Below are 24,509 nucleotides of genomic sequence, written 5' to 3'. Positions count from 1 at the left end.
ACTGTCAGAGGGTCAGTACTGAGGGAGCGCCGCGCTGTGAGAAGGTCAGTACTGAGAGAGCGCCGCACTGTCAGTGGGTCAGTGCTGAGGGAGTGCTGCATTGTCAGAGGGTCAGTACTGAGGGAGTGCCGCACTGTCAGAGGGTCAGTACTGAGGGAGTGCTGCACTGTCAGAGGGTCAGTACTGAGGGAGTGCTGCACTGTCAGAGGGTCAGTACTGAGGGAGTGCCGCACTGTCAGAGGGTCAGTACTGAGGGAGCGCCGCACTGTCAGTGGGTCAGTGCTGAGGGAGTGCTGCATTGTCAGAGGGTCAGTACTGAGGGAGTGCTGCACTGTCAGAGGCTCAGTGCTGAGCGAGAGCTGCACTCTCAGAGGGTCAGTACTTAGGAAGTGTTGCACTGTCAGAGGATCAGTGCTGAGGGAGTGTCGCACTGTCAGAGGGTCAGTGCTGAGGGAGTGTCGCGTCAGAGGATCAATACTGGTGGCGTGCTGCACTGTCGGAGGGTCAGTACTGAGGGAGGGCTGCACTGTCGGAGGGTCAGTACTGAGGGAGTGCTGCACTGTCGGAGAGTCAGTAGTAAGGGAGAGCCGCACTGTCAGAAGGTCAGGACTCAGGGAGTGCCGCACTGTCAGTGGGTCAGTACTGAGGGAGTGCCGCGCTGTCAGAGGGTTAGTACTGAGGGAGTGCCGCACTGTCAGAGGGTCAGTACTGAGGGAGTGTCACACTGTCAGAGGGTCAGTACTGAGGGAGTGCTGCACTGTCAGAGGGTCAGTACTGAGGGAGCGCCGCGCTGTCAGAGGGTCAGTACTGAGGGAGCGCCGCGCTGTCAGAGGGTCAGTACTGAGGGAGTGCTGCACTGTCAGAGGGTCAGTGCTGAGGGAGTGCCACACTGTCAGAGGGTCAGTACTGAGGGAGCGCTGCACTGTCAGAGGGTCAGTACTGAGGGAGCGCCGCACTGTCAGTGGGTCAGTGCTGAGGGAGTGCCGCACTGTCGGAGGGTCAGTACTGAGGGAGTGTCACACTGTCAGAGGGTCAGTACTGAGGGAGTGCCGCACTGTCAGAGGGTCAGTACTGAGGGAGTGCTGCACTGTCAGAGGGTCAGTACTGAGGGAGTGCCGCACTGTCAGAGGGTCAGTGCTGAGGGAGTGCCGCACTGTCAGAGGGTCAGTACTGAGGGAGAGCCGCACTGTCGGAGGGTCAGGACTGAGGGAGTGCCGCACTGTCAGAGGGTCAGTACTGAGGGAGTGCCGCACTGTCGGAGGGTCAGGACTGAGGAGTGCCGCACTGTCAGAGCATCAGTACTGAGGGAGTGCCGCACTGTCAGAGGGTCAGTACTGAGGGAGAGCCGCACTGTCGGAGGGTCAGGACTGAGGGAGTGCCGCACTGTCAGAGGGTCAGTACTGAGGGAGTGCCGCGCTGTCGGAGGGTCAGTACTGAGGGAGTGCCGCACTGTCAGTGGGTCAGTACTGAGGGAGAGCCGCACAGTCGGAGGGTCAGGACTGAGGGAGTGCCACACTGTCAGAGGATCAGTACTGAGGGAGTGCCGCACTGTCAGAGGGTCAGTACTGAGGGAGTGCCGCACTGTCAGAGGGTCAGTACTGAGGGAGTGCCGCGCTGTCGGAGGGTCAGTACTTAGGGAGTGCCGCACTGTCAGTGGGTCAGTACTGAGGGAGAGCCGCACAGTCGGAGGGTCAGGACTGAGGGAGTGCCACACTGTCAGAGGATCAGTACTGAGGGAGTGCCGCACTGTCAGAGGGTCAGTACTGAGGGAGTGCCGCACTGTCAGAGGGTCAGTACTGAGGGAGTGCCACACTGTTGGAGGGTCAGTACTGTGGGAGAGCCACATTATTGGAGGCTCAATATTGTTAAATCATAGAATCAAACAATACAGGAGAAGTGTATCCCACTGGAAATACACTCCTGCCTACACTAGTCCCTCTTTCCCACCATGTTACGCCATGTTGCTGTCATACAGGACATTGCTGTATTCCCAACATGGCTAACTAACCAGTTCTGGTCTCCCTGATTTAGGAAAGACAGTGTTAAACTTGAAAGGGTTCAGAAAATATTTACAAGGATGTTGCTGGGACTGCATGTTCTGAGCTATGGAGAAAAGCTGAAGAGGCTGGTGTAATTTTCCCTGGAGCGTCAGAGGCTGAGGTGTGACCTTGTAGACACCTATAAAATCATGAGGAACATAGGTAAGGTGAATAGGCAAGGTCCTTTCCCCAGGGTAGGGGAGTCCGAAACAAGGGGGCATAAGTTTAAGGTGAGAGGGAAAAGATTGAAAAGGGACCTAAGGGCAACTTTTTCACACTGAGGGTGGTGCGTGTACGGAATGAGCTGCCAGAGGAAGTGGTGGAGTCTGGTACAGTTACAACATTAAAAAGGCATCTGGATAGATACATGAATAGGAAGGATTGAGAAGGATATAGGCCAAATGCTGGCAAATGGGACTAGATGATTTAATAATATTTTTGTTAAAAGAATCCCCAGACTGTGGAAACAGGCCATTTGGCCCAAGTCTTCACCAACCATCTGAACAGTATCCCACACGGACTCAGCCCCCTACGCTGTCCCTGCATTTCCCATGACTAACACACCTAACCTACACATCCCTGAACACTACGGGTAATTTAGAGATAACAAGGTGTAGAGCTGGATGAACACAGCAGGCCAAGCAGCATCAGAGGAGCAGGAAAGCTGACGTTTCGAGCCTAGACCATTCTTCAGAAGGGGAGGGGAAGGGGGTTCTGGCAATTCTGGTAATTTAGCATGGCCAATCCACGCAGCCTGCACATCTTTGGACTGTGGGAGGAAACATGAGCATGATACTACAAGAGCAAAGAACATTGAGCAGTACAGCACAGTCACACGTGCTTCAGCCCATGATGTTGTGCTGAGTGTTTACCCTAATCCTAAGGTCTATCTGACCTCCACCCCTACCTTATGCTATCATGCATATGCCTATCTAATAGCCGCTTAAATGCCACTAATGAGGCCGACTCCACTACCCTCTCCAGCAATGCATTTCATGCCCCTACCACTGTCCGAGTAAAGAACCTACCTCTGACCATATATAACTCTACTCATTTTAAAACTATAACCCCTCATAATAGCTACATCCACCCTAGGAAAAAGTCTCTGGCTGTCACTATACCTTAAGGTAGGGGTGGAGGTTAGATAGACCTTAGGGTTAGGGTAAAAGTTTGGCACAACATCGTGGGCTGAAGGGCCTGTACTGTGCTGTACTGTTCTATGTTCTATTTTCAGGGAACCAGTCAGCTTAGCACCATGGATAATGGGAACTGCAGATGCTGGAGAATCCAAGATAACAAAGTGTGGAGCTGGATGAACACAGCAGGCCAAGCAGCATCTTAGGATCACAAAAGTTGACGTTTCGGGCCTAGACCCTTCATCAGAAAAAGGGTCTTGGCCTGAAACGTCAATTTTTGTGCTCCTAAGATGCTGCTTGGCCTGCTGTGTTCATCCAGCCCCACACTTTGTTAGCTCAGCAGCAGGGTCTAGTTCGCACAGCTTCCAAACCAGGAGTGTTTGGCTTGAACTCTTGTTCAAATTGAAAATTTTTAGGTTCTCAAGTTTGTAGACGTTGATGTTGGCAAACTTGTAAGGGGCTCAATAAATTGTCTTCATCGTCCACTGCAAAGAAACTGTTAAGAATCAGTCAAGCAGGATGCTAAAGGTTTGAACTAGGGCTGTAATTTCTCTAAGTTGGAGTCTCTGTGGCTGATAACGTGGGAGAATGCTAACAGCAGAAACTAGGGTGGATCTGATTGAGGAGGACAAAGTTCTGAGGGACGTAGGCAGGGCAGATCAGGAGTAAATTTTCCCCTTGGTTGTGGGGTCAGTAACCAGGGGCACAGTTTAAGGGAAGGAACAGGAGATTTAGAGGGGATTTGAGGAAAAAACTTGTCTTCCAGAGGATGATGGGAATCTGGAACTCACTGCCAAGGGCAGTGGAGACAGAAACCCACAGACCATTGTAGGAACGATTCAGATGATCATTTGAACCACCACACAATCAAGGCTACAGGCTGCACTTATGCTAAGTGGTAGCATCCCTACCTCTCAGATAGGGGGCCTAGGTTCAATATCTATCTTCTCCTGAAGTGTGTTACAACAATCTGATAAGGTTGATAAAGGTATCTTCATCAACAGCGTTGATTCTAAAGGTGCTGTGGTGTAGTGGTAGTGTCACTACCTCTGTACGAGGAGGCCAAGTTCATCCCACCTGCTCCAGAAGTTTAATTTGAAAATATCCACAATGTTATGAGCCACTTACCAAAAAATGAGTCCAGAACAGTGAGGCTCATATTCCAAAGAATAATTTTTTTAAACATTGCAAACTGTATGAGAATCAGTTGCTGGAAAGATCTCTGGAAATGCTCCAGCAGCTCCACACAATTGTTATCTAGGCCTAAAGGCCTTACCTATTATCACAGCTGGAAAAGGATAGTTGAGACAGAAACCGTCAGATGTTTGGTCTTTCCAATAATAATAAGGGCAGAGATTCTGGGTTGGGAAGTAAGATAGACTGACTGACCCTTTCCAGGCCAAAGTGAGCTCAATGACTCCCTCCATGCAGTGCTTGCTTTGATTGTGAGATTGTCACTGAGAAATCCCAGGAACACCTGAGGAAATTCTTTCTCAGGCTAACTGCGGATCTTGCTACCAGAGGGAATGGTCAAAAACAGTCACTCAATTGGGACTGTCTGATGGGAGAGGTTGAGTAGGTTAAGCCTGTAGTCACTGGAGTTTAGAAGAATGAGAGGTAACATGATCAAAATGTACAAATTCACTGGGGAGTTGACAGGGTATTTGTGGACAGGCAGGAGATTGCAGAAGGATTCAGACAGGTTAGGAGAGTAGGCAAAAAAGTGATAGATGGAATACAACATGGAAAAGTGTGCACTTTGTCAGGGAGAATAGAGGCATTGATTATTTTCTAAATGTGGTGAAAATTCAAGTGCAAATGCACTTGGGAGTCCAAGTGCAGGATTTTCTTAAAGTAAACCTGCAGGTTGAGTCGTAAGTTAGGAAGGCAAATACAATGTTGGCATTTATTCCGAGAAGACCAGAATATAAAAGCAGGGATATACTCCTGAGGCTGTATAAGGCTCTGGTCAGGCCACATTTGGAGTATTGTACACAGTTTTGGGCCCCATATCTCAGGAAGGATGTACTGGCCCTGGAGCGGGTGCAGAGGAGGTTCACGAGAATGATCCCAATATGAAAGGCTTAACATTTGAGGGACGTTTGAGGACTCTGGGTCTATACTCAATGGAGTTTGAAAGGATGAGGGGTGATCTAATTGAAACTTACAGAATACTGAATGGCCTGGACAGTGTGGACGTTGGGAAGATGTTTCCATTGGTAGGAGAGACTAGGACTCGAGGGCACAGCCTTAGAGTAAAGGGAAGACCCTTTAGAACAGAGATAAGGAGAAACTTATTCAAACAGAGGATGGTGAATCTATGGAATTCACTGCCACAGAAGGCTGTGGAGACCAGGGTATTGAGTACATTTAAGACTGAGATAAATAGGTTCTTGATTGTCAAAGGGATCAAGGGTTACGGGGAGAAAGCGAGAGAATGGAGTTGAGGAACTTAACAGCCATGATTGAATGGTGGAGGAGACTTGATGGGCTGAATGGCCTAATTTCTGCTCCTATGTCTTATCATCTTATGGAAAGGTTGTTTCCCATTGTGGGAATGTCTAGGACCAGAGGGAATGTTTTTCATTCACGGGATGAAGGTGTCGCTGGCTACGGCAGCATTTATTGCCCATCCCTAATTGGCAGGTAGTTAAATGTCAACCACATTGCTGTGGGTCTGGAGTGACATATCGGCCAGACCAGGTAAGGATGGCAGTTTCCTTCCCTAAAGGACATTCGTGAATCAGGTGCATTTTTCACAACAATCCACAATGGATCATCATTAGATTCCTAATTCCAGATTTTTATTGGATTCAAATTCCATCATCTGCTGCGGGAGGATTCAACCCTGGGTCTCACTAATATTCCCTGGGTCACTGGAGTAACAGTCCACAAATAATACCACTAGCCCGTTGCCTCCCCAAATAATCTCACAATACAGGGTCACACATTTAAAGCAGAGATGAGGAGGAACCTCTTCTCTCAGAGGGTAGTGAATTTGTGGAATTTTGAGGCTGGGTTGTTAACTACTTTCAAGGCTGAGATAGATTTTTAAACTGTCAGGGAATCAAGGATCATGAGGAAAAAGCATTCAAATGTACGATTATCAGATCAGCCGTGTTCTCATTAAATAGACAGAGCAGACTTGATGGGCTGAATGCCCTAATTCTGTTCCTATGTCTGATGGTCTTGTTATGGTCAGAATTGCTTTGTCATTCAATAAAGTTTTCTGCCCAGGTGTACACACACTGGGTAAACAGGAATGACATTGAACAGTTGTTTCAATGTGAATTAGATCCTCTCACTTTGTCCCTAAGGAGCAAATAAAGATCTCAATTTAAACTGGGCCAATGATTGAGAATCATTCGGTAGGTGCAGAGATCATGAGGTAGGTGCAAAGTAATTTTTCACAATAAACCTCAGCGAGCAAACAGCTCTGTAATGCCAATTGCTAAATGAAACCTTGAATGTTTCTGTTTAAGACCATAAGACACAGGAGTGGAAGTAAGGCCATTCGGCCCATCGAGTCCACTCCGCCATTTAAATGATGGCTGATGGGCATTTTAACTCCGCTTCCCTGCACTCTCCCAGTAGCCCTTAATTCCTTGTGAGATCAAGAATTTATTGATCTCTGCCTTGAAGGCATTTAACGTCCCGGCCTCCACTGTACTCCGTGGCAATGAATTCCACAGGCCCACCACTGATGGGCTGTGGGGTTACTGATTTAAAAACGGAATGAATACATGAGGAAAGATTTATTTTAGCATAGTTTCCTGTGATCTGGAATAAAGAACGAAGAAAATTACAGCACAGGAACAGGCCTTTCGGCCCTCCAAGACTGCGCCAATCGAGATCCTCTGTCTAAACCTGTCACCAATTTTCTAAGGGTCTTTACTCCCCGCCCATCCATGTACCCGCCCAGGTACATCTTAAAAGACACTATCGTGTCTGCGTCTACCACCTCCACTGGCAACGCGTTCCAGGCACCCACCACCCTGTGTGTAAAGAACTTTCCACGTATATCTCCCTTAAATTTTCCTCCTTTCACTTTGAACTCATGACCCCAAGTAATTGAGTCCCCCACTTTGGGAAAAAGCTTCTTGCTATCCACCCTGTCTATACCCCTCATGATTTTGTAGACCTCATTCACAACCCTCCCCAATCTCCATCTTTCTAATGAAAATAATCCTAGTGTATCAACCTCTCTTCATAGCTAGCACCCTCCATACCAGGCAACATCCTGGTGAACCTCCTCTGCATCCTCTCCAAAGCATCCACATCCTTTTGGTAATGTGGCGACCAGAACTGTACACAGTACTCTAAATGTGGCCGAACCAAAGTCTTATACAACTGTAACATGACCTGCCAACTCTTGTACTCAAAACCTGTCCGATGAAGGAAAGCATGCCATATGCCTTCTTGACCACCCTATTGACCTGTGTTGTCACCGTCAGGGAACAATGGACCTGAACACCCAGATCTCTCTGTTCATCAATTTGCCCCGGACTTTTCCATTTACTGTATAGTTTGCTCTTGAATTTGATCTTCCAAAATGCATCACCTCGCATTTGCTCGGATTGAACTCCAACTGCCATTTATCTGTCCAACTCTCCAATCTACCTACATTCTGCTGTAATCTTTGACAGTCCCCTTCACTTTCTGCTACTCCACCAATCTTCCAGCTCTGCCCGAAAGGGCTGTGGAAGCAGATTCAACTAAAAAAACTGACTGAAGGGAATTGGAGAAATCCTGGAGAGGCGACGAAATTCTACAGGGCTATAGGGAACTTGAAGTAAATTGGGATTAAATCAATAGCTCCTTCAAAGAGCCAGTATAAGCATGATGGACTAAATGGCCTCATTGTGCGCTGTTAGATTATGTGATTCTATGAAAGTAAATAAGACACAATGCATTTTTGCCCATTTTCAAGGGACGGGTGCCAAAAGCAAGTTCAGTATTTGTTCCTTTCGACTGTTCAATATCGCTGCAGAAATAAGCTCAGCCCATTGAGCCTGCTCTGCCATTCAATGAGATCATGGCTGATCAGATATTGTAGACAACCACATTGCTGTGGGTCTAGAGTCACATGGAGGCCAGACCAGATAATAAAGGATGGCAGTTTCCTTCCCTGAATGACATTAGTGAACCAGATGGGTTTTTGCCAAATTCAACAGCATGATTTCATTTGGATGCTTGTTGAAGAAAATTTCATCTGCACTGGTGGGTTTTAAATTCATGTCACTGAATCACTGAAATGTCACAGTACAAAAGCAGGCCATTTGGCCCATCATGCCCGCACCCAGTGCCAATCTGCTGCCTTTTCCCTAATTCCCTGGTACTATTTCTATCCAAATAACCATGCAATTCCCTCTTGAATTTCCCAAATGAATCTGCCTTCACCGCATTTTAGGCAGTGCATTCCACAGCCCAACTAGCATCCTCTTCAGTCCCTGGAGCGTTAACCCGAGTTTCTGTAATACTTGTCCAATGACATTACCACATCATGGGAACAGACTGGTTTACTCTCCTGCTGTTGCCAGGGAGCGTTATGGTGTCGGTAACTCACAAGCAGAGACTGAGAATAGCAAGAGCGGAATCCTTACATTTGTCACGATCACATGGGGAAGGCTACTTTGTAAGTGAAATAACACCACACAGGCTGGTATCCTGTCACCAAGTCAGCCATTATTTACACAGGTTTAGTAAGAATACTGACCCAGCTAGCGCAGAGTCAGCTCCTAGAGTGAGCAGAAGCCCTGACACTCCTGTTTATATCTGTCAGCCAGGGCTTCCTAATTGGGCCGGGATAACAGTCCCAATCAGGGAACTCTATGTTCTATTAGACTATGGAATGGAATGCTTTGCCTGCAACGGTAGTAGATTCGCCAACTTTAGGTATATTTAAGTCGTCATTGGATAAGCATATGGATGTACATGGAATAGTGTAGGTTAGGTGGGCTTGAGATTGGTATGACAGGTCGGCACAACATCGAGGGCCGAAGGGCCTGTACTATGCTGTAATGTTCTATGTTCTATGTTCAGATTCTATGAGGTCCACTTGACTTACATCCTTCCAAATCTACATTCCGGGACGTAGGCATGTTCTTTATCCTGAAGGTTATCTTGGGATGTTTTCACACCAGGTGCAGTCCCTCCAACTTTCCATGAATACAGGCCACGTGTACCAGGCCATAGCCTGCCTCTTGCACACAGCTTTGAGGCTGTGACATCAGCCATATCCATCTCAGACGCTGAGGTGCCTTTGAAGATAAGTGGAGGGAAAGAACCCATGGGTTCTGACAGCCTTGCTAGATGCCCTGAGCGGCCGAGTAAGTTTACTCCTGCTCTGTTTGTGAGGTTGCAGCTCTCATGTGGTCCATGTCCTTTGTTCAGGACTGCCTCTCCTACCCGAACGTTGTACATCATGCGATCTGACCATTGGTCAGGTCTCATACCCATGCAGGGCTGTTCCCATGGCTCCTACACCAAACCTTGTCTCCTGAAGCAAACTGTCTCTCTTGCCAAGCACTGGTGCTCCTGATGCTGTTACACGCTCCCTTGCAGGTCCGGGACAATCAGATTTAACATGGTGCAGAGTCTTCTTCCCGTTAGCAACTCTGCTGGAGCTATCCCCGCAGTTGCATGGGGGTTGGTCCAATTGTCAAACAGGGGCCAGGAAAGTTTGGTATTGAGTGAAGCTGTAGGCTGTTGTTTTAAGCCTGTCTTCAAAATTTGGGCAGCTCTTTCCACCAGCTCATTGGGCAATGGATGGTATGGAGCTGTCCCAAAATGCCAAAGGTCATTCGACTTTAGGAAATACTTGAATTCCCTGCTGCTAAGCGACAGCCTGTTGTCTCTGACCAGCCTCTCTGGGAGTCCGTGTGTTGTAAAAAGATGCTTTTCAACCGTTGGCCCTGTGTTTGATGAATGAATTCTATGCACTTCCAGCCGCTTTGAATGGGTGTCCACAAAGACTAAAAATATTGGTTCCATGAAAAGGCCAACATTGTTGACAAATAACGAGTCCATGGTGAACCCGGCCATTCCCATGAATGTGAGGGAGCTGCCAGCAGTGATTTCTGTCCTTGTTGGCTCTGTGAGCACTGTTCCACCAATGTGGCTACATCAGCATCCAATTCTGACCACCAGATATAACCTTGTGAAGGCCGATATCTCATTACCAAGTCACGCTTTATTTACACTAGACACTGGTCTGGCTTCCTCAGAGCCAGATCTCAGAGTGAACAGAACCACTGACACTCCTGCTTCTATCTGTCAGCCAGGGCTCCCTGATGGGATCAGATGAACAGCCCCTGTCCGGGTTCTCATGTTCTATGATGTCCACCTGTCTGACCTCATTCCCATCATTACAGTAAGGTTGATAAGACTGTCCCCACACCAACCAGGTGTTCTCTGGATTACGGCTGACCAAAGGCATTGTCAAGGAGGCAGGTTTTAAGGAAACAGCACGCGAGAGATGGAGAGGTTTAGGAAGGGAATTCCAGAGCTCAGGGCCAGGATCTGAAGGTAAACTCCAGAGCTCAGGGCCAGGATCTGAAGGAAACTCCAGAGCTCAGGGCCAGGATCTGAAGGAAACTCCAGAGCTCGGGGCCAGGATCTGAATGAATGGCCAACAAGAGTAGATGGATTAAAATCAGGGAATGCTCAAGAAGCGTCTGGCCAATGAGATGACAGCACAGATCAAGGAGGGCTGTGCACTCTCAGAGCTGATAGCCCCTGACTGTACAAAACCCGTCTGGTCAATCTGCTTCCTCCACCCTCTTTCCCAATGGGCATCGACTGTCTAAGGAAAACCACCAGATTCGCACGAGAAGTATTTCAAAGCAGTGGCAGGGCTGACCACAGCCAGACTGTGAGCTGGTGCAGGCCAGTGAGGAGAGGAGGGACAGGGGGCCTTACCAAACACCCACACCATTTCACTAACATCGTAGACATTTCAGCACAATCTCTCTTGCCATCAGAATATGTAGGGGACAGAAACCGATCACCCACCTGCTGTGAATTGGTCCCTTGAATGTTGGATCAAATCTCCGAGGCTCTCCTGGAAGACAGAAAGACGCAAATCAAAACTCATTCACAAAATACATCCAGCAAAAGCAGAGACTCTCGCTACAATGAAATAGGCCATTTGGCCCCTTAGATCTGTGCTGGCAGTTGAAGGATTTATCTAACTCCCACCTCCTTTTCTTTTCACAGACCCTTGAAAATTATCCTGTTATTAAAATATTAAAATTATACACTCAATTCCGAATGAGAGGGATCAGAGGATCGTTGTTAAACAAGAAAATAGACTGAGGGTGCTGGAAATAAAAAACATAAACAGAAACAGAAATTGCTGGCAAAGCTCAGCAGTCAGTGGAGAGAAATCAGAGTAAATGCTTTGGGTTCAATGAGCCTGCTTCAGAACTGGTCATCACTCCTTTGACCTGGCAGCACCATGTTCCAAGAACCATCCCAATGTTCCCAAGTGGCAGCAAAGGCAGTGACCGATTTCGATAAGGTCATGTGGAAGATAAATATGGTATGCAGAAAACAAACTCCGTCAACACACACAGACCAGCCAATTTGAAATGTCAAACAAGAAATCAATATTCATTTTCAATTGTTTGCTTCTGTGCTGATTGTAATCACATTATCCAACATCAATCTTACCATTCAACCGCGGATTTCAATGTGGACACATCTTGAATTCACACATTGTTTTTCTGCCAGAGAATGGGTCACACATGTATGAATGTGTGAATTCAAGACAGAAAACCTGATCAGATCTCCTACACTCTCCTCGCTTTGAATTAATGTAGCACAGCCACCAAGACAACCTGCATTCATACTGCACCTTTCACCACCTCATGACATGCCAAAGCATTTTAAAAGCAAGAAAATGCTTTTTAGAAGGTGCCACTATTGTAGCCTACAATCCAATTGGTGAGAAGCGTGTTACTACAAATAGCAATGTGACTAAAACAGAATTACTAGTTTGAATGATGCTAGATGATGGATTAATACTATGGAGGACACTGGGAAGAACTTTCACCTTACTTCTCCCTCAGTACCAGCCCTCCGACAGTGCAGCACTCCCTCAGTACTGACCCTCCGACAGTGCAGCACTCCCTCAGTACTGACCCTCCGACAGTGCAGCACTCCCTCAGTACTGACCCTCTGACAGTGTGACACTCCCTCAGTACTGACCCTCCGACAGTGCAGCACTCCCTCAGTACTGACCCTCCGACAGTGCAGCACTCCCTCAGTACTGACCCTCCGACAGTGCAGCACTCCCTCAGTACTGACCCTCTGACAGTGTGACACTCCCTCAGTACTGACCCTCTGACAGTGCGGCACTCCCTCAGTACTGACCCTCCGACAGTGCAGCACTCCCTCAGTACTGACCCTCCGACAGTGCAGCACTCCCTCAGTACTGACCCTCCGACAGTGCGGCGCTCCCTCAGTACTGACCCTCTGACAGTGCGGCACTCCCTCATTACTGACCCTCCGACAGTGCGGCACTCACTCAGTACTGACCCTCCGACAGTGCGGCACTCCCTCAGTACTGACCCTCTGACAGTGAGGCACTCCCTCAGCACTGACCCTCCGACAGTGCGGCACTCCCTCAGTACTGACTCTGTGACAGTGCAGGACTCCTTCAGTACTGACTCTCTGACAGTGCGATACTCCCTCAGCACTGACCCTCTGACAGTGCGACACTCCCTCAGTACTGACCCTCTGACAGTGCAGCACTCCCTCAGCACTGACCCTCTGACAGTGCGGCACTTCCTCAGCACTGACCCTCTAACAGTGCGGCACTCCCTCAGTACTGACCCTCTGACAGTGCGGCACTCCCTCAGTACTGACCCTCTGACAGCGCGGCATACTCTCAGTCCTGACTCTCCAACAGTGCGGCACGGCCTCAGTACTGACCCTCTGACAGTGCAGCACTCCCTCAGCACAGCACAGACTATATGATCCTGACCGTGTTGAAGCCAGTACAGGAACTGAAAAGCCTTTTGACTTCCCTGAAGTCCAGCTAATACTGTGAATGCAGTTTCACAACTTGTTGTGGTGGGATCAAAATTCCGATGTCTACCATGCTGGTATCAGGAGCTGAATGATATTCCTGATCACACGCTGCCCCAGAGAGTGGCACGAGAGGGGCCACAGAGGATCCGCTGATTTTGTTCCTTCACCAGTTTAGCATTAAATAATGAAGGCCTGAGCATAAATGAAGCTTGTCTTTTCTGAGTATTGAAGGTTGGAGGGATTTAAGAACGTAAGATAGATTTAAAGAAACCCTTTCTACCTGTGGGACATTACCAGAACAAGGAGATACAATCTGATAAAAACGGAGAGAAACTCAGCAGGTCTGGCAGCATTTGTGGACAGTGAAACAGGTGAGATAGTATCAGAGATAATGGGAACTGCAGATGCTGGAGAATTCCAAGATAATAAAATGTGAGGCTGGATGAACACAGCAGGCCAAGCAGCATCTCAGGAGCACAAAAGCTGACGTTTCGGGCCTAGACCCTTCATCAGAGAGGGGGATGGGGAGAGGGAACTGGAATAAATAGGGAGAGAGGGGGAGGCGGACCGAAGATGGAGAGTAAAGAAGATAGGTGGAGAGAGTATAGGTGGGGAGGTAGGGAGGGGATAGGTCAGTCCAGGGAAGATGGACAGGTCAAGGAGGTGGGATGAGGTTAGTAGGAAGATGGGGGTGCGGCTTAGGGTGGGAGGAAGGGATGGGTGAGAGGAAGAAACGGTTAGGGAGGCAGAGACAGGTTGGACTAGTTTTGGGATGCAGTGGGTGGGGGGGAAGAGCTGGGCTGGTTGTGTGGTGCAGTGGGGGGAGGGGACAAACTGGGCTGGTTTAGGGATGCAGTAGGGGAAGGGGACATTTTGAAACTGGTGAAGTCCACATTGATACCATATGGCTGCAGGGTTCCCAGGCGGAATATGAGTTGCTGTTCCTGCAACCTTCGGGTGGCATCATTGTGGCAGTGCAGGAGGCCCATGATGGACATGTCATCTAGAGAATGGGAGGGGGAGTGGAAATGGTTTGCGACTGGGAGGTGCAGTCGTTTGTTGCGAACTGAGCGGAGGTGTTCTGCAAAGCGGTCCCCAAGCCTCCGCTTGGTTTCCCCAATGTAGAGGAAGCCGCACCTGCACATCTGCCAATGTGGTATACTGCATCCACTGTACCCGGTGCGGCTTCCTCTACATTGGGGAAACCAAGCGGAGGCTTGGGGACCGCTTTGCAGAACACCTCCGCTCAGTTCGCAACAAACAACTGCACCTCCCAGTCGCAAACCATTTCCACTCCCCCTCCCATTCTCTAGATGACATGTCCATCATGGGCCTCCTGCAGTGCCACAATGATGCCACCCGAAGGTTGCAGGAACAGCAACTCATATTCCGCCTGGGAACCCTGCAGCCATATGGTATCAATGTGGACTTCACCAGTTTCAAAATCTCCCCTTCCCCTACTGCATCCCTAAACCAGCCCAGTTTGTCCCCTCCCCCCACTGCACCACACAACCAGCCCAGCTCTTCCCCCCCACCCACTGCACCCCAAAACTAGTCCACCCTGTCTCTGCCTCCCTAACCGGTTCTTCCTCTCACCCATCCCTTCCTCCCACCTCAAGCCGCACCCCCATCTACCGACTAACCTCATCCCACCTCTTTGACCTGTCCGTCTTCCCTGGACTGACCTATTCCCTCCCTACCTCCCCACCTATACTCTCTCCACCTATCTTCTTTACTCTCCATCTTCGGTCCGCCTCCCCCTCTCTCCCTATTTATTCCAGTTCCCTCTCCCCATCACCCTCTCTGATGAAGGATCTAGGCCCGAAACATCAGCTTTTGTGCTCCTGAGATGCTGCTTGGCCTGCTGTGTTCATCCAGCCTCACATTTTATTAACAGGTGAGATGTCAGGTTGAATATAACTCCTTCAGAGTTCAAGTTCTGACAAAAGCTGGTTTCTGCTGTTTGACCTTCCTGATGAAAGGAATTAGTTTTGGAGGGTTAAGTTTGGGGTACAGGGTTGAGTGGAACAGTGCATTCACTTGATTCACTCACACCTCAAGACCTCCCTCTGTCGTCTTGCCGTCACATCCAGCAGCACAGCAACAAGATTCTGCTTGAACTTTATAAGCCCATTAGCTGTGTCTCGTTTGATGTATTGCTGGGAGATGGTGTTGTGGTGGTAACATTACTAGGCTATGGGCCCAGAAGCATGGTTCATTCTCTGGGGACTTGTGTCCACAAACTACAGTCCGAGGCATTTGGTAGAGTAAGAGGCTTTAATAAATCTGGAAATTATTGTGAGATGTAGGAGAAGTTAAGACCATAAGACCATAGACATAGGAGTGGAAGTGAGGCCATTCGGCCCAAGTCCACTCCGCCATTTAAATCATGGCTGATGGGCATTTCAACTCCACTTCCCTGCACTCTCCCCGTAGCCCCTGATTCCTTGTGAGATCAAGAATTTGTTGATCTCTGCCTTGAAGGCGTCCAATGTCCCAGCCTCCACTGCACTCCGTGGCAATGAATTCCACAGGCCCACCACTCTCTGGCTGAAGAAATGTCATCTCATTTCTGTTTTAAATTGACCCCCTCTAATTCTAAGGCTTTGCCCATGGGTCCTCGTCTCCCCGCCTAACAGAAACAACTTCCTAGCGTCCACCCCTTCTAAGCTAAACATTTTCTTGTAAGTTTCTATTAGATCTCCCCTCAACCTTCTAAAGTCTCATGAGTACAATCCCAGGATCCTTAGCCATTCATCATACATTAAACCTACCATTCCAGGAATCATCCAGGTGAATCTCCGCTGGACATGCTCCAGGGCTAGTATGCCCTTCCTGAGGTGTGGGGCCCAAAATTGGACACAGTATTCTAAATGGGGCCTATCCAGAGCTTTATAAAGCCTCAGAAGCACGTCGCTGCTTTTATATTCCAATGCTCTCAAGATAAACGACAACATTACATTCGCTTTCTTAATCACGGACTCTACCTGCAAGTTAACTTTTAGAGAATCCTGGACCAACACTCCCAGATCCCCTTGCACTTCTGCTTTGCGAATTTTCTCTCTATTTAGAAAATAGTCCATGCCTGTATTCTTTTTGCCAAAGTGCAAAACCTCACATTTACTCACATTGAATTTCATCAGCCATTTCCTGGGCCACACTCCTAAACTGTCTAAATCTTTCCGCAGCCTCCCCACCTCCTCAGTAATACCTGCTTGTTCACCTATCTTCGTATCATCGGCAAACTTCTCCAGAATGCCTCCAGTCCCTCCATCCAGATCATTAATGTATAAGGTGAATGGCTGCAGCCCCAACACTGAACCCTGCGGGACACCATTCGTCACCAGTTGCCATTCCAAAAAAGAGCCTTTTATCCCAACTCTCTGCCTTCTGTAAGTCAGCCAATCCTCAATCCAACCCAGTAACTCACCTCGAAAGCCATGGGCCCTCACCTTGCTCAGCAGTCTCCTGTGAGGCACAGTATCAAAGGCCTTTTGGAAGTCTAGATAGATAACATCTACTGGGCTTCCCTGGTCTAACATACTTGTTACCTCTTCAAAGAATTCTAACAGGTTTGTCAGGCATGACATCCCCTTACTAAATCCATGCTGACTTGTTCTAATCTGACCCTGCACTTCTAGGAATTTAGAAATCTCATCGTTGACAATGGGTTCAAGAATTTTACCAACTACTGACGTTAGGCTAATCAGCCTATAATTTTCCATCTTTTGCCTTGATCCTTTCTTAAACAAGGGGGTTACAACAGCAATTTTCCAATCATCTGGGACTTTCCCTGACTCCAGTGACTTTTGACAGATCACGACCAAAACCTCTGCTATTTCCTCAGCCACTTCCCTCAGAACTCTAGGATGTAGCCCATCGGGGCCTGGGGATTTATCAATTTTTAGACCCTTTAGCTTTTCTAGCACTTTCTCTTTTGTAATGCCTACCATACTCAACTCTGCCCCCTGGCTCTCCCTAATTGTTGACATACTACTCATGTCTTCCACTGTGAAGACTGACGCAAAGTACTTAGGTTGAACAAACTGGCCTGCATGTGACTCCAGACCCACAGCAACGTGGTCAACTCTGAACTGCCCCATGAAACAGCTGAGAAGACCTCTTAGTTCAAGGGTATCTGGGAAGGAGGCAAAATGCTAGCCTTGCCAGCAATAATAAAATCTCATTGAACATTTAGAGAGAAATTATGGACGTGGCACTGACATGCTGGATGCAGGGGAGGTTTACCAGGACATAAGCAGCAATGTGACACTTCAGTAATGAATGAGAAATTTGGTCTGTACTCGTTAGAGCTGGAATAATTAATCACCCTTAATTACAACACCTTGAGGAGAAATAGTTTTCCTCACAGGGTTTGGGATTCTCAACCAGAAAAGACATTGGAAGTTGCTTCCACACAGTGGCTCACTGCTGCCTCACAATGTCAGGGACCCAGGTTCAATTCCAGCCTCGCGTGACTGTCTGTGCACGTTCTCCCCATGTCTGCACAGGTTTCCTCCCACAATCCAAAGATATGCAGGTTAGGGTGGATTGGCCATGCTGAATTGCCCAGAGCTCTGGTATGTGCAGGACAGGTGGGTTAGCCATGGGAAGTGCAGGGTTACAGGAATGGATGGGATGTTATTTGATGTGTCGGTGTGGATTCAATTGAATTCAACAGCCTGCTTCTGTATTGTAAGGATTCTATGAAGGTTGAACAAACTTACTATTACAAAAAGCTAAAAAAAGGGATGGGGTTCAATGATAAATGTGTGTTTTTTTCAGGAAAAAAAACAGTATAAGCATGAAGGGCGAATGGTTTCCCCGGTGCTGTAGGATTCTACAATTTCTGGGAGCAAGGGCAGAGTTCTTAAACAAACATATTGCGTGTAATTGTGTTAAACAGGCACCATTGTGTAACAGAACTATCCCAGTGATAAACACACTGGCTGCTTCACCTTTCCTTCTCAAACCCGAAGCCCTGCCCTGACTGGGTTATCACATCATCAAAACCCAGCGATGTATTTTCACTTCATGACTGGGAACAGGGTGTTTACCTATCGCTTTTTCAAAGCAAAGCATGAATCAGACCCTTTCCTCAAGGTGACTCAGACCAGCCTCCTTCTGAACAAAATATGGATCAGATTGTTTGCAGATCGAAAAGTGCTTGGTCACGGCATCTGGTACATTAGTCTTTTTGATCTGTGAGGGACAAGGGGAGCCATCAGAATTCTACAGGCTGGCTTCTATTTTCTCAAGCCGTGTTCAAAAAATATTTTGACCAAGGGTGAATAGTACAAACATAGCTATCATGTTGCAAAGCTCTCCAAGATTGCTTAGCAGTCTTCAGGAAAAAAAATCCCTGAGATATTTCTGATATAATACAAACACAGAAGGAAAATTATGGTCATAGGACATTGGAATGAGGCCATTCAGTCCCTTGAGCCTGCTCCGCCATTCCGATCCTGGCCTTAACTCCATATCCCTGCCTTTAGCCCGTTTCCCTTAATACCTTTGTTTAATAAATATTATCCATGTCAAGTTTAAAAATTAACAACTGATCCAGCATCCACTGTCATTTGTGGAAGAGAGTTCCAAATCTCTCCCACCCCTTTGTGTGTCGAAGTTCTTCCTAACATCTCTCCTGAGTGGTCTGGCCCTAATTCTCAGACTATGCTCCCAGTTCTAGAATCCTCAAACAGTGGGAATAGTTTATCATTCTTCATAACGTCTTTAAAAATGAGGGAGTCCATGTGTTTTTGTTATTTTCTTCAAACATTTCAGTTGATTTATCAGAACAATATCAGGGGATGGGATTAAAGGGATGGTTTCTCTGTGTTGGAAGCCTTTTGGAGGTCAGAAGTCATGTGATGTAACCTCCAGGAGTGCGTTTAACCCAATTTGGCAGCTGTAAAGTTCCACGTTACTTCAAAGCACTCAGACAGGAATGTATTTTCACATTGTTATACCCGCTGTGGCAACATCCTGCATCCCAGCTGTATTCTGATTCTGGCCATGAGTAGGTCACCTCCCCAAATTCCACCCTCTTGTGTGAATCATTCACAGCAATCCTTACCCTCAGGCTTGGAATGGCTAATTCCATTCAGATAGACATCTTCAACAAAGTGGGCAAAACCTTGGCAGGTACAATATAATGTGGAGGAAAGTGAGAGTATGCACTTTGGCAGGTAGAGCAGAGAAGCAGAATATTATTTAAACAGAGGGACACTGCAGAAAGCTACAGAACTGAGGGGTTTGGGAGTTTTCATCCAAAACTCTCAAAAGCGAGCATGCATGTACAGTGGGTAATTGGGAAGGGGCCTGAAATGTTGGCCTTTGTTTTAAGGTGAATGGAGTATAAAAATAGAGAGGTTTTGCTCAAACTATACAAGGCGCTAAGGGAATTAAGGTTTATGGGGATATAAAGGTAGGAAAGTGGAGTTAAGGATTATCAAATCAACCATCGTCTTATTGAATTGCCGACCAGACTTGATGGGCTGAATGGCCTACTTCAGCCCCTGCATTTTATGCCCTTGTTTTAGATACAACTGCCAACTCTATCCTCACCTTCAAATATTAAATATCAAATTAGCTATCAGGAAAATTCAAGCCACACGTTTCGGCCACCATTCCAAACACTGTTCCCCGACAAAAATAAAACTAAGAAGAACTGTGGATGTTGTAAATTAGAAACAAAAACAGAAGTTTTTGGAAAAACTCAGCAGATCTGACAGTGCCTGTGGAGAGAAATTAGAGTTAATATTTCAGGATCTTTTGAAGAGTCACTGGACCTGAAATGTTAACTGTGATTTCACTCCAAGGATGCTGCCAGACTTGCTGAGCTTTCCCAGCAATTTCTGTTCCCCAACAACTGACCCTTCATGGCAACAGTCTCAGATTAAGCCAATCTGTCCACACGTTTGCGCCACATTTGATCCTGTGATGAGCTTCCGACTTCCTATTCACATCATCACCATTACCATCTCTTTCCATTTCAGATGACTTTGCCCCTTTCTCAGCTCAGTCGTGTTTTCAATACCTCCGGACTGCATAATTCCAATGGCCAATGGCTGGGCTCTCACATTAGACCTTCAGTAAACGTGGAGCCATCCTAAATCCTACTGCCCGTGATTTTCCTCACACTGAGTCCCGATCCCACAGCAACGCACTGTGATTACTGACCATACTATTTTCCAGTCAAGCAACAGCCTGAATTTAGAATTATCATCCTTATTTTCCAATCCATCCACGGCCTTGCATCTCCCTGTCACTGGAACCTCCTCCAGCTTCACATCCAGATGTATGACACAACACAGTGTGGAGCTGGAGGAACACAGAAGGCCAGGCAGCGTCAGAAGAGCAGGGGAGTTGATGTTTCAGGTCAGGACCCTTTTTCAGAAATAAGAAAAGCAATGGAGATACATGAAGAAGGGTCCCAACCAAAACGTCAACTTTCCTGCTCCTCTGATGCTGCTTGGCGCGCAGTGTTCCTCCAGTGCACACTGTGTTATCTCAGACTCCAGCAACAGCAGTTCTTACTTTCTCTACCCAGATGTATCACAGCTTGGTATGGTGACTGCTCTGCCCAGGACTCTTAGAAACTACAGAAAGTTGTGAACACGGGCCAGTCATCACACAAGCCAACCTCCCATCCAGTGACTCCAACTATACTCTCTCTGCCTCGGGAAGGCAGCCAACATCAAAGATCCCTCCCACGCCAGTTATAATCTCTTCCATCAGGCAGAAGACACAAAAACTTAAACACACACTCCAACAGATTCAATAAAGCTCCTTCCCCACTGTTATCAGATAACTGAATGGACCTCTCAAATTTCAAATTTAATATTGACCTTGTTCATCGTGCACCTTCTCTGCAGCCGTAACATTGTTTTCCTCGCTCTGTTTTGTTATCCTAATGCACTCTGTATGATATGACCTGATCTGCCTGGACTGCACACTTTCAGTCTACCTAGGTATGTGTGACAATAATAAATCAAATATTAAAAAGTTAAAATTCAATCGTCCATATTTACCATGATCATAACATTGTGTCATACTTTGTTATATAATACCTTGAGACTTTTCATCCTTTTTAGGGAGAGAAAGTAGAACAGTGGTAATGTCATTGAACTAGTAATCCAGAACCCCAGGCTAGCGTTCTGAGGACATGGGTTGAGCCCCACCCATGGAAGATGGTGAAATCTGAATTTTGTTAAAACCTGCAAATGAAGAAAGCTCAGCTCAGAGCAAACCATCTGGTTCACTCATGTCCTTCAAGGAAGGAAATCTGCCATCCTTTCCTGGTGCAAAGGAGATTTACTAGGATGTTGCCTGGTATGGAGGGAAGGTCTTACGAGGAAAGGTTGAGGGACTTGAGGCTGTTTTCATTAGAGAGAAGAAGGTTGAGAGGTGACTTAATTGAAACATATAAAATAATCAGAGGCTTAGATAGGGTGGATAGGGAGAGCCTTTATCCTCGGATGGTGACGGTAAGCACAAGGGGGCATAGCTTTAAATTGAGGGGTGAAAGATATAGGACAGATGTCAGAGGTGGTTTATTTACTCAGAGAGTAGTAAGGGAATGGAACGCTTTGCCTGCAACGGTGTTAGATTCGCCAACTTTAGGTACATTTAAGTCGTCATTGGATAAGCATATGGACGTACATGGAATAGTGTAGGTTAGATGGGCTTGAGATCGGTATGACAGGTCGGCACAACATCGAGGGCCGAAGGGCCTGTACTGTGCTGTAATGTTCTATGTTCTATGTGACCCCAGACCCACACCAACGTGACTGACTCTGAACTACCCTCTGGGCAATTACAGATGGGCAATAAATGCTGCCTGGTCAGTGACTCCTTCATCCCATTAATGAATAAATAAAAATAAACATCCATATCCCAAGAACAAATAAAAAAAATTCCATGAAAGGCACTATGTAAATACAATCTGTTGTTGAACAAATGGCACACTTGTCCCTGCAGTCACACATTCTGTACATTCCTCTGTCTGTTCCCTGGTGTCCTTCTCATCAAGCAGGAGCTTGTAATTGTCTGGAAGCACATTACACCATTAAAATGACCCAGAGTGACAACCTAACAGTGAAGGAGACCTTAGAGCTAGTGACAGAAACTTTAGCTAAGGAGGATGACATAAAGGAGAAGGAGGGGTATTAAAGGGTGTTAACTGATTTTAAAGGTTATTTTTTACAACATGGATTCCATGGAAGAAAAGGAAAAAAATACTTACAAACAGCTCAAACAGGAGCAGAATTCGACTTTAATCTAACAACCTGTGCGATCACAGTACTTTCCAAAGCACTGTGCAGCCAACAACATATGTTGGAAACAGAGACTGCTGAATTGTTTCAGACCAGTTTCCTCGTATACTGGAACTCTGCTACCTCCTTTCCAGCAAATTCCACATTCTCACCACTCTCTGGGAAAGATGTTTTTGCTGAATTCCTGACTGAATTTATTGGTTCCATTGCCCCTGGTTCTGGTCTCCCAGCAAATAGAAATGTCATCTTCAGCATTTCAGACCCTTTCAATGCCCTTGAACTGGTCACTTTCGGGTGGATTCCGACTGTGAAAGCTGTGCAGCACTCTCTCTGGCTGTTGGTCGCTAACCAGATAATGCCTGCAGGTTCCAATTATCCTACACGTCTCTCCTCTGCACACAGCAGGGCCTCAATACAGTCCACAGAATGGGTTCCTTGGATTGCTAGTCATTAGGTTATGAATACTCATGATAGTCCCCAAACTTATCGCAAGAGGTACTGAGAGCCACCGTACCTCCTGCTCCTGGGTCTCACACTCCCACTCTCTGAACTCAAAGGATTCTTCATTCTGATGTGTGCTGTAATTCCAAACTCCCAGCCAAAATATCAGAAAAAGAACCCAGATTTCTGTTCTGCTTCAGCAGTTCAGGTCAAACCAAAGCAAATACTTCTCTGAAGCAGAGCGCCTGTTGTAACGGAGAAAACCTGACAGAGAGGCGAACTGCAAACTCCAACAAACAACAATATCATAAGCACAAGTTCAGGTATTTGTGTAACATTGATTGAGAAATAAATATTGAACCAGAACACTGGGGGGAACTCAGAGATAGCAAGGATTGCAGATGCTGGAAGTCAAAGTCGATATAATGTGGATCTGGAGGAGCATCTGAGGAGCAGGAAAGTTAATGTTTCAGGACTGATAAAGGGTCTCAATTCGAAACGTCAACTTTCCTGCTCCTCAGGTGCTGTCTGACCCAGAGGGGAAAACTCTGCAGCTCCTGGCCAACATAGTGGTCTGGAGAGTTTTTGCTCCACTTCAGATGTCGAACAGAGTCAAATTTTAAAAATAAGCAAAGGAATGAAATCGATGTAAGGTATAGGTGCAATAAGCCACTTAAACATGGCGTGCCTTTCTCCCAGACACAATAGCCTCCAAGGGAGGATTATTGTGTATTGCTAAATTACCTGCAAGAACATGTTGCTTCCAAGGACATTGTTATCCCCACAGTATCAAGCAACCCACATTTAATTCTGACAAATATTCCAAATTTATCCTCTGGTCACTGCCACTGACAGGCCTCTTACTGCTGCTACTGTATCTCAGTGTCACACAGTGACAGATCTGTCCCACTGGTACAGTATCTCACTGTCACACAGTGGCAGATCTGTCCCCTCTGGTACTGTATCTCAGCATTATACAACAACTGACTTGTCCTCACAGGTACTGTATCGCAGTGTTATACAGCGACACACCTATCCCCGCTGGTACTATATCTCAGTGTTTTAAAGTAACAGATCTATCCCCACCACATCCCCTCCTCCCACCTCAAGCCGCACTTCCACTTCCTTCCTACTAACCTTATCCCGCCCCCTTGACCTGTCCATCCTCCCCAGACTGACCTATCCCCTCCCTACCTCCCCACCTATATTCACCTCTACTGGCTCCAATCCCGCCCCTTTAACTTGTCTGTCTCCTGCCCACCTATCTTCTCCTCTATCCATCTTCAATCTGCCTCCCCCTCTCTCCCTATTTATTTCAGAACCCTCTCCCCCCCACCTTTTCTGATGAAGGGTCTAGGCCTGAAACGTCAGCTTATGTGCTCCTGAGATGCTGCTTGGCCTGCTGTGTTCATCCAGCTTCATACTTTATATCCCACCAGTACGATACCCATGTCATACCAGGGAAATTGTTCTAATGGATTACTCTCCAGATCCAGAGCAATGGGGCTGAATATCTCCTGTATGTGTTAAATCTTTACAGTCTATTTTCTAATTTAGTTCAGCGCCAACTTTTGCCTGAA

General features: G+C 47.0%; 1 protein-coding gene across 5 annotated transcripts in view; it reads right to left on the bottom strand.

The window, feature by feature from the left end:
* Window positions 1-24,509, bottom strand: part of slc44a5b (solute carrier family 44 member 5b) — a 276,251-nt gene that overhangs the window by 123,161 nt on the left and 128,581 nt on the right. For all 5 annotated transcript variants that reach the window (XM_059648177.1, XM_059648181.1, XM_059648180.1 and 2 more), the window contains exon 2: window positions 11,189-11,237. In XM_059648177.1, coding sequence (XP_059504160.1) covers window positions 11,189-11,237 — 49 coding nt within the window. The remainder of the gene's footprint in view (window positions 1-11,188; window positions 11,238-24,509) is intronic.

The sequence above is a fragment of the Stegostoma tigrinum genome, chromosome 8 (assembly GCF_030684315.1).
Source record: "Stegostoma tigrinum isolate sSteTig4 chromosome 8, sSteTig4.hap1, whole genome shotgun sequence".
Classification (NCBI taxonomy): domain Eukaryota; kingdom Metazoa; phylum Chordata; class Chondrichthyes; order Orectolobiformes; family Stegostomatidae; genus Stegostoma; species Stegostoma tigrinum.
The sequence above is the reverse complement of the archived record's forward strand: the minus strand, read 5'-3'. Positions and strand labels throughout refer to the sequence as shown.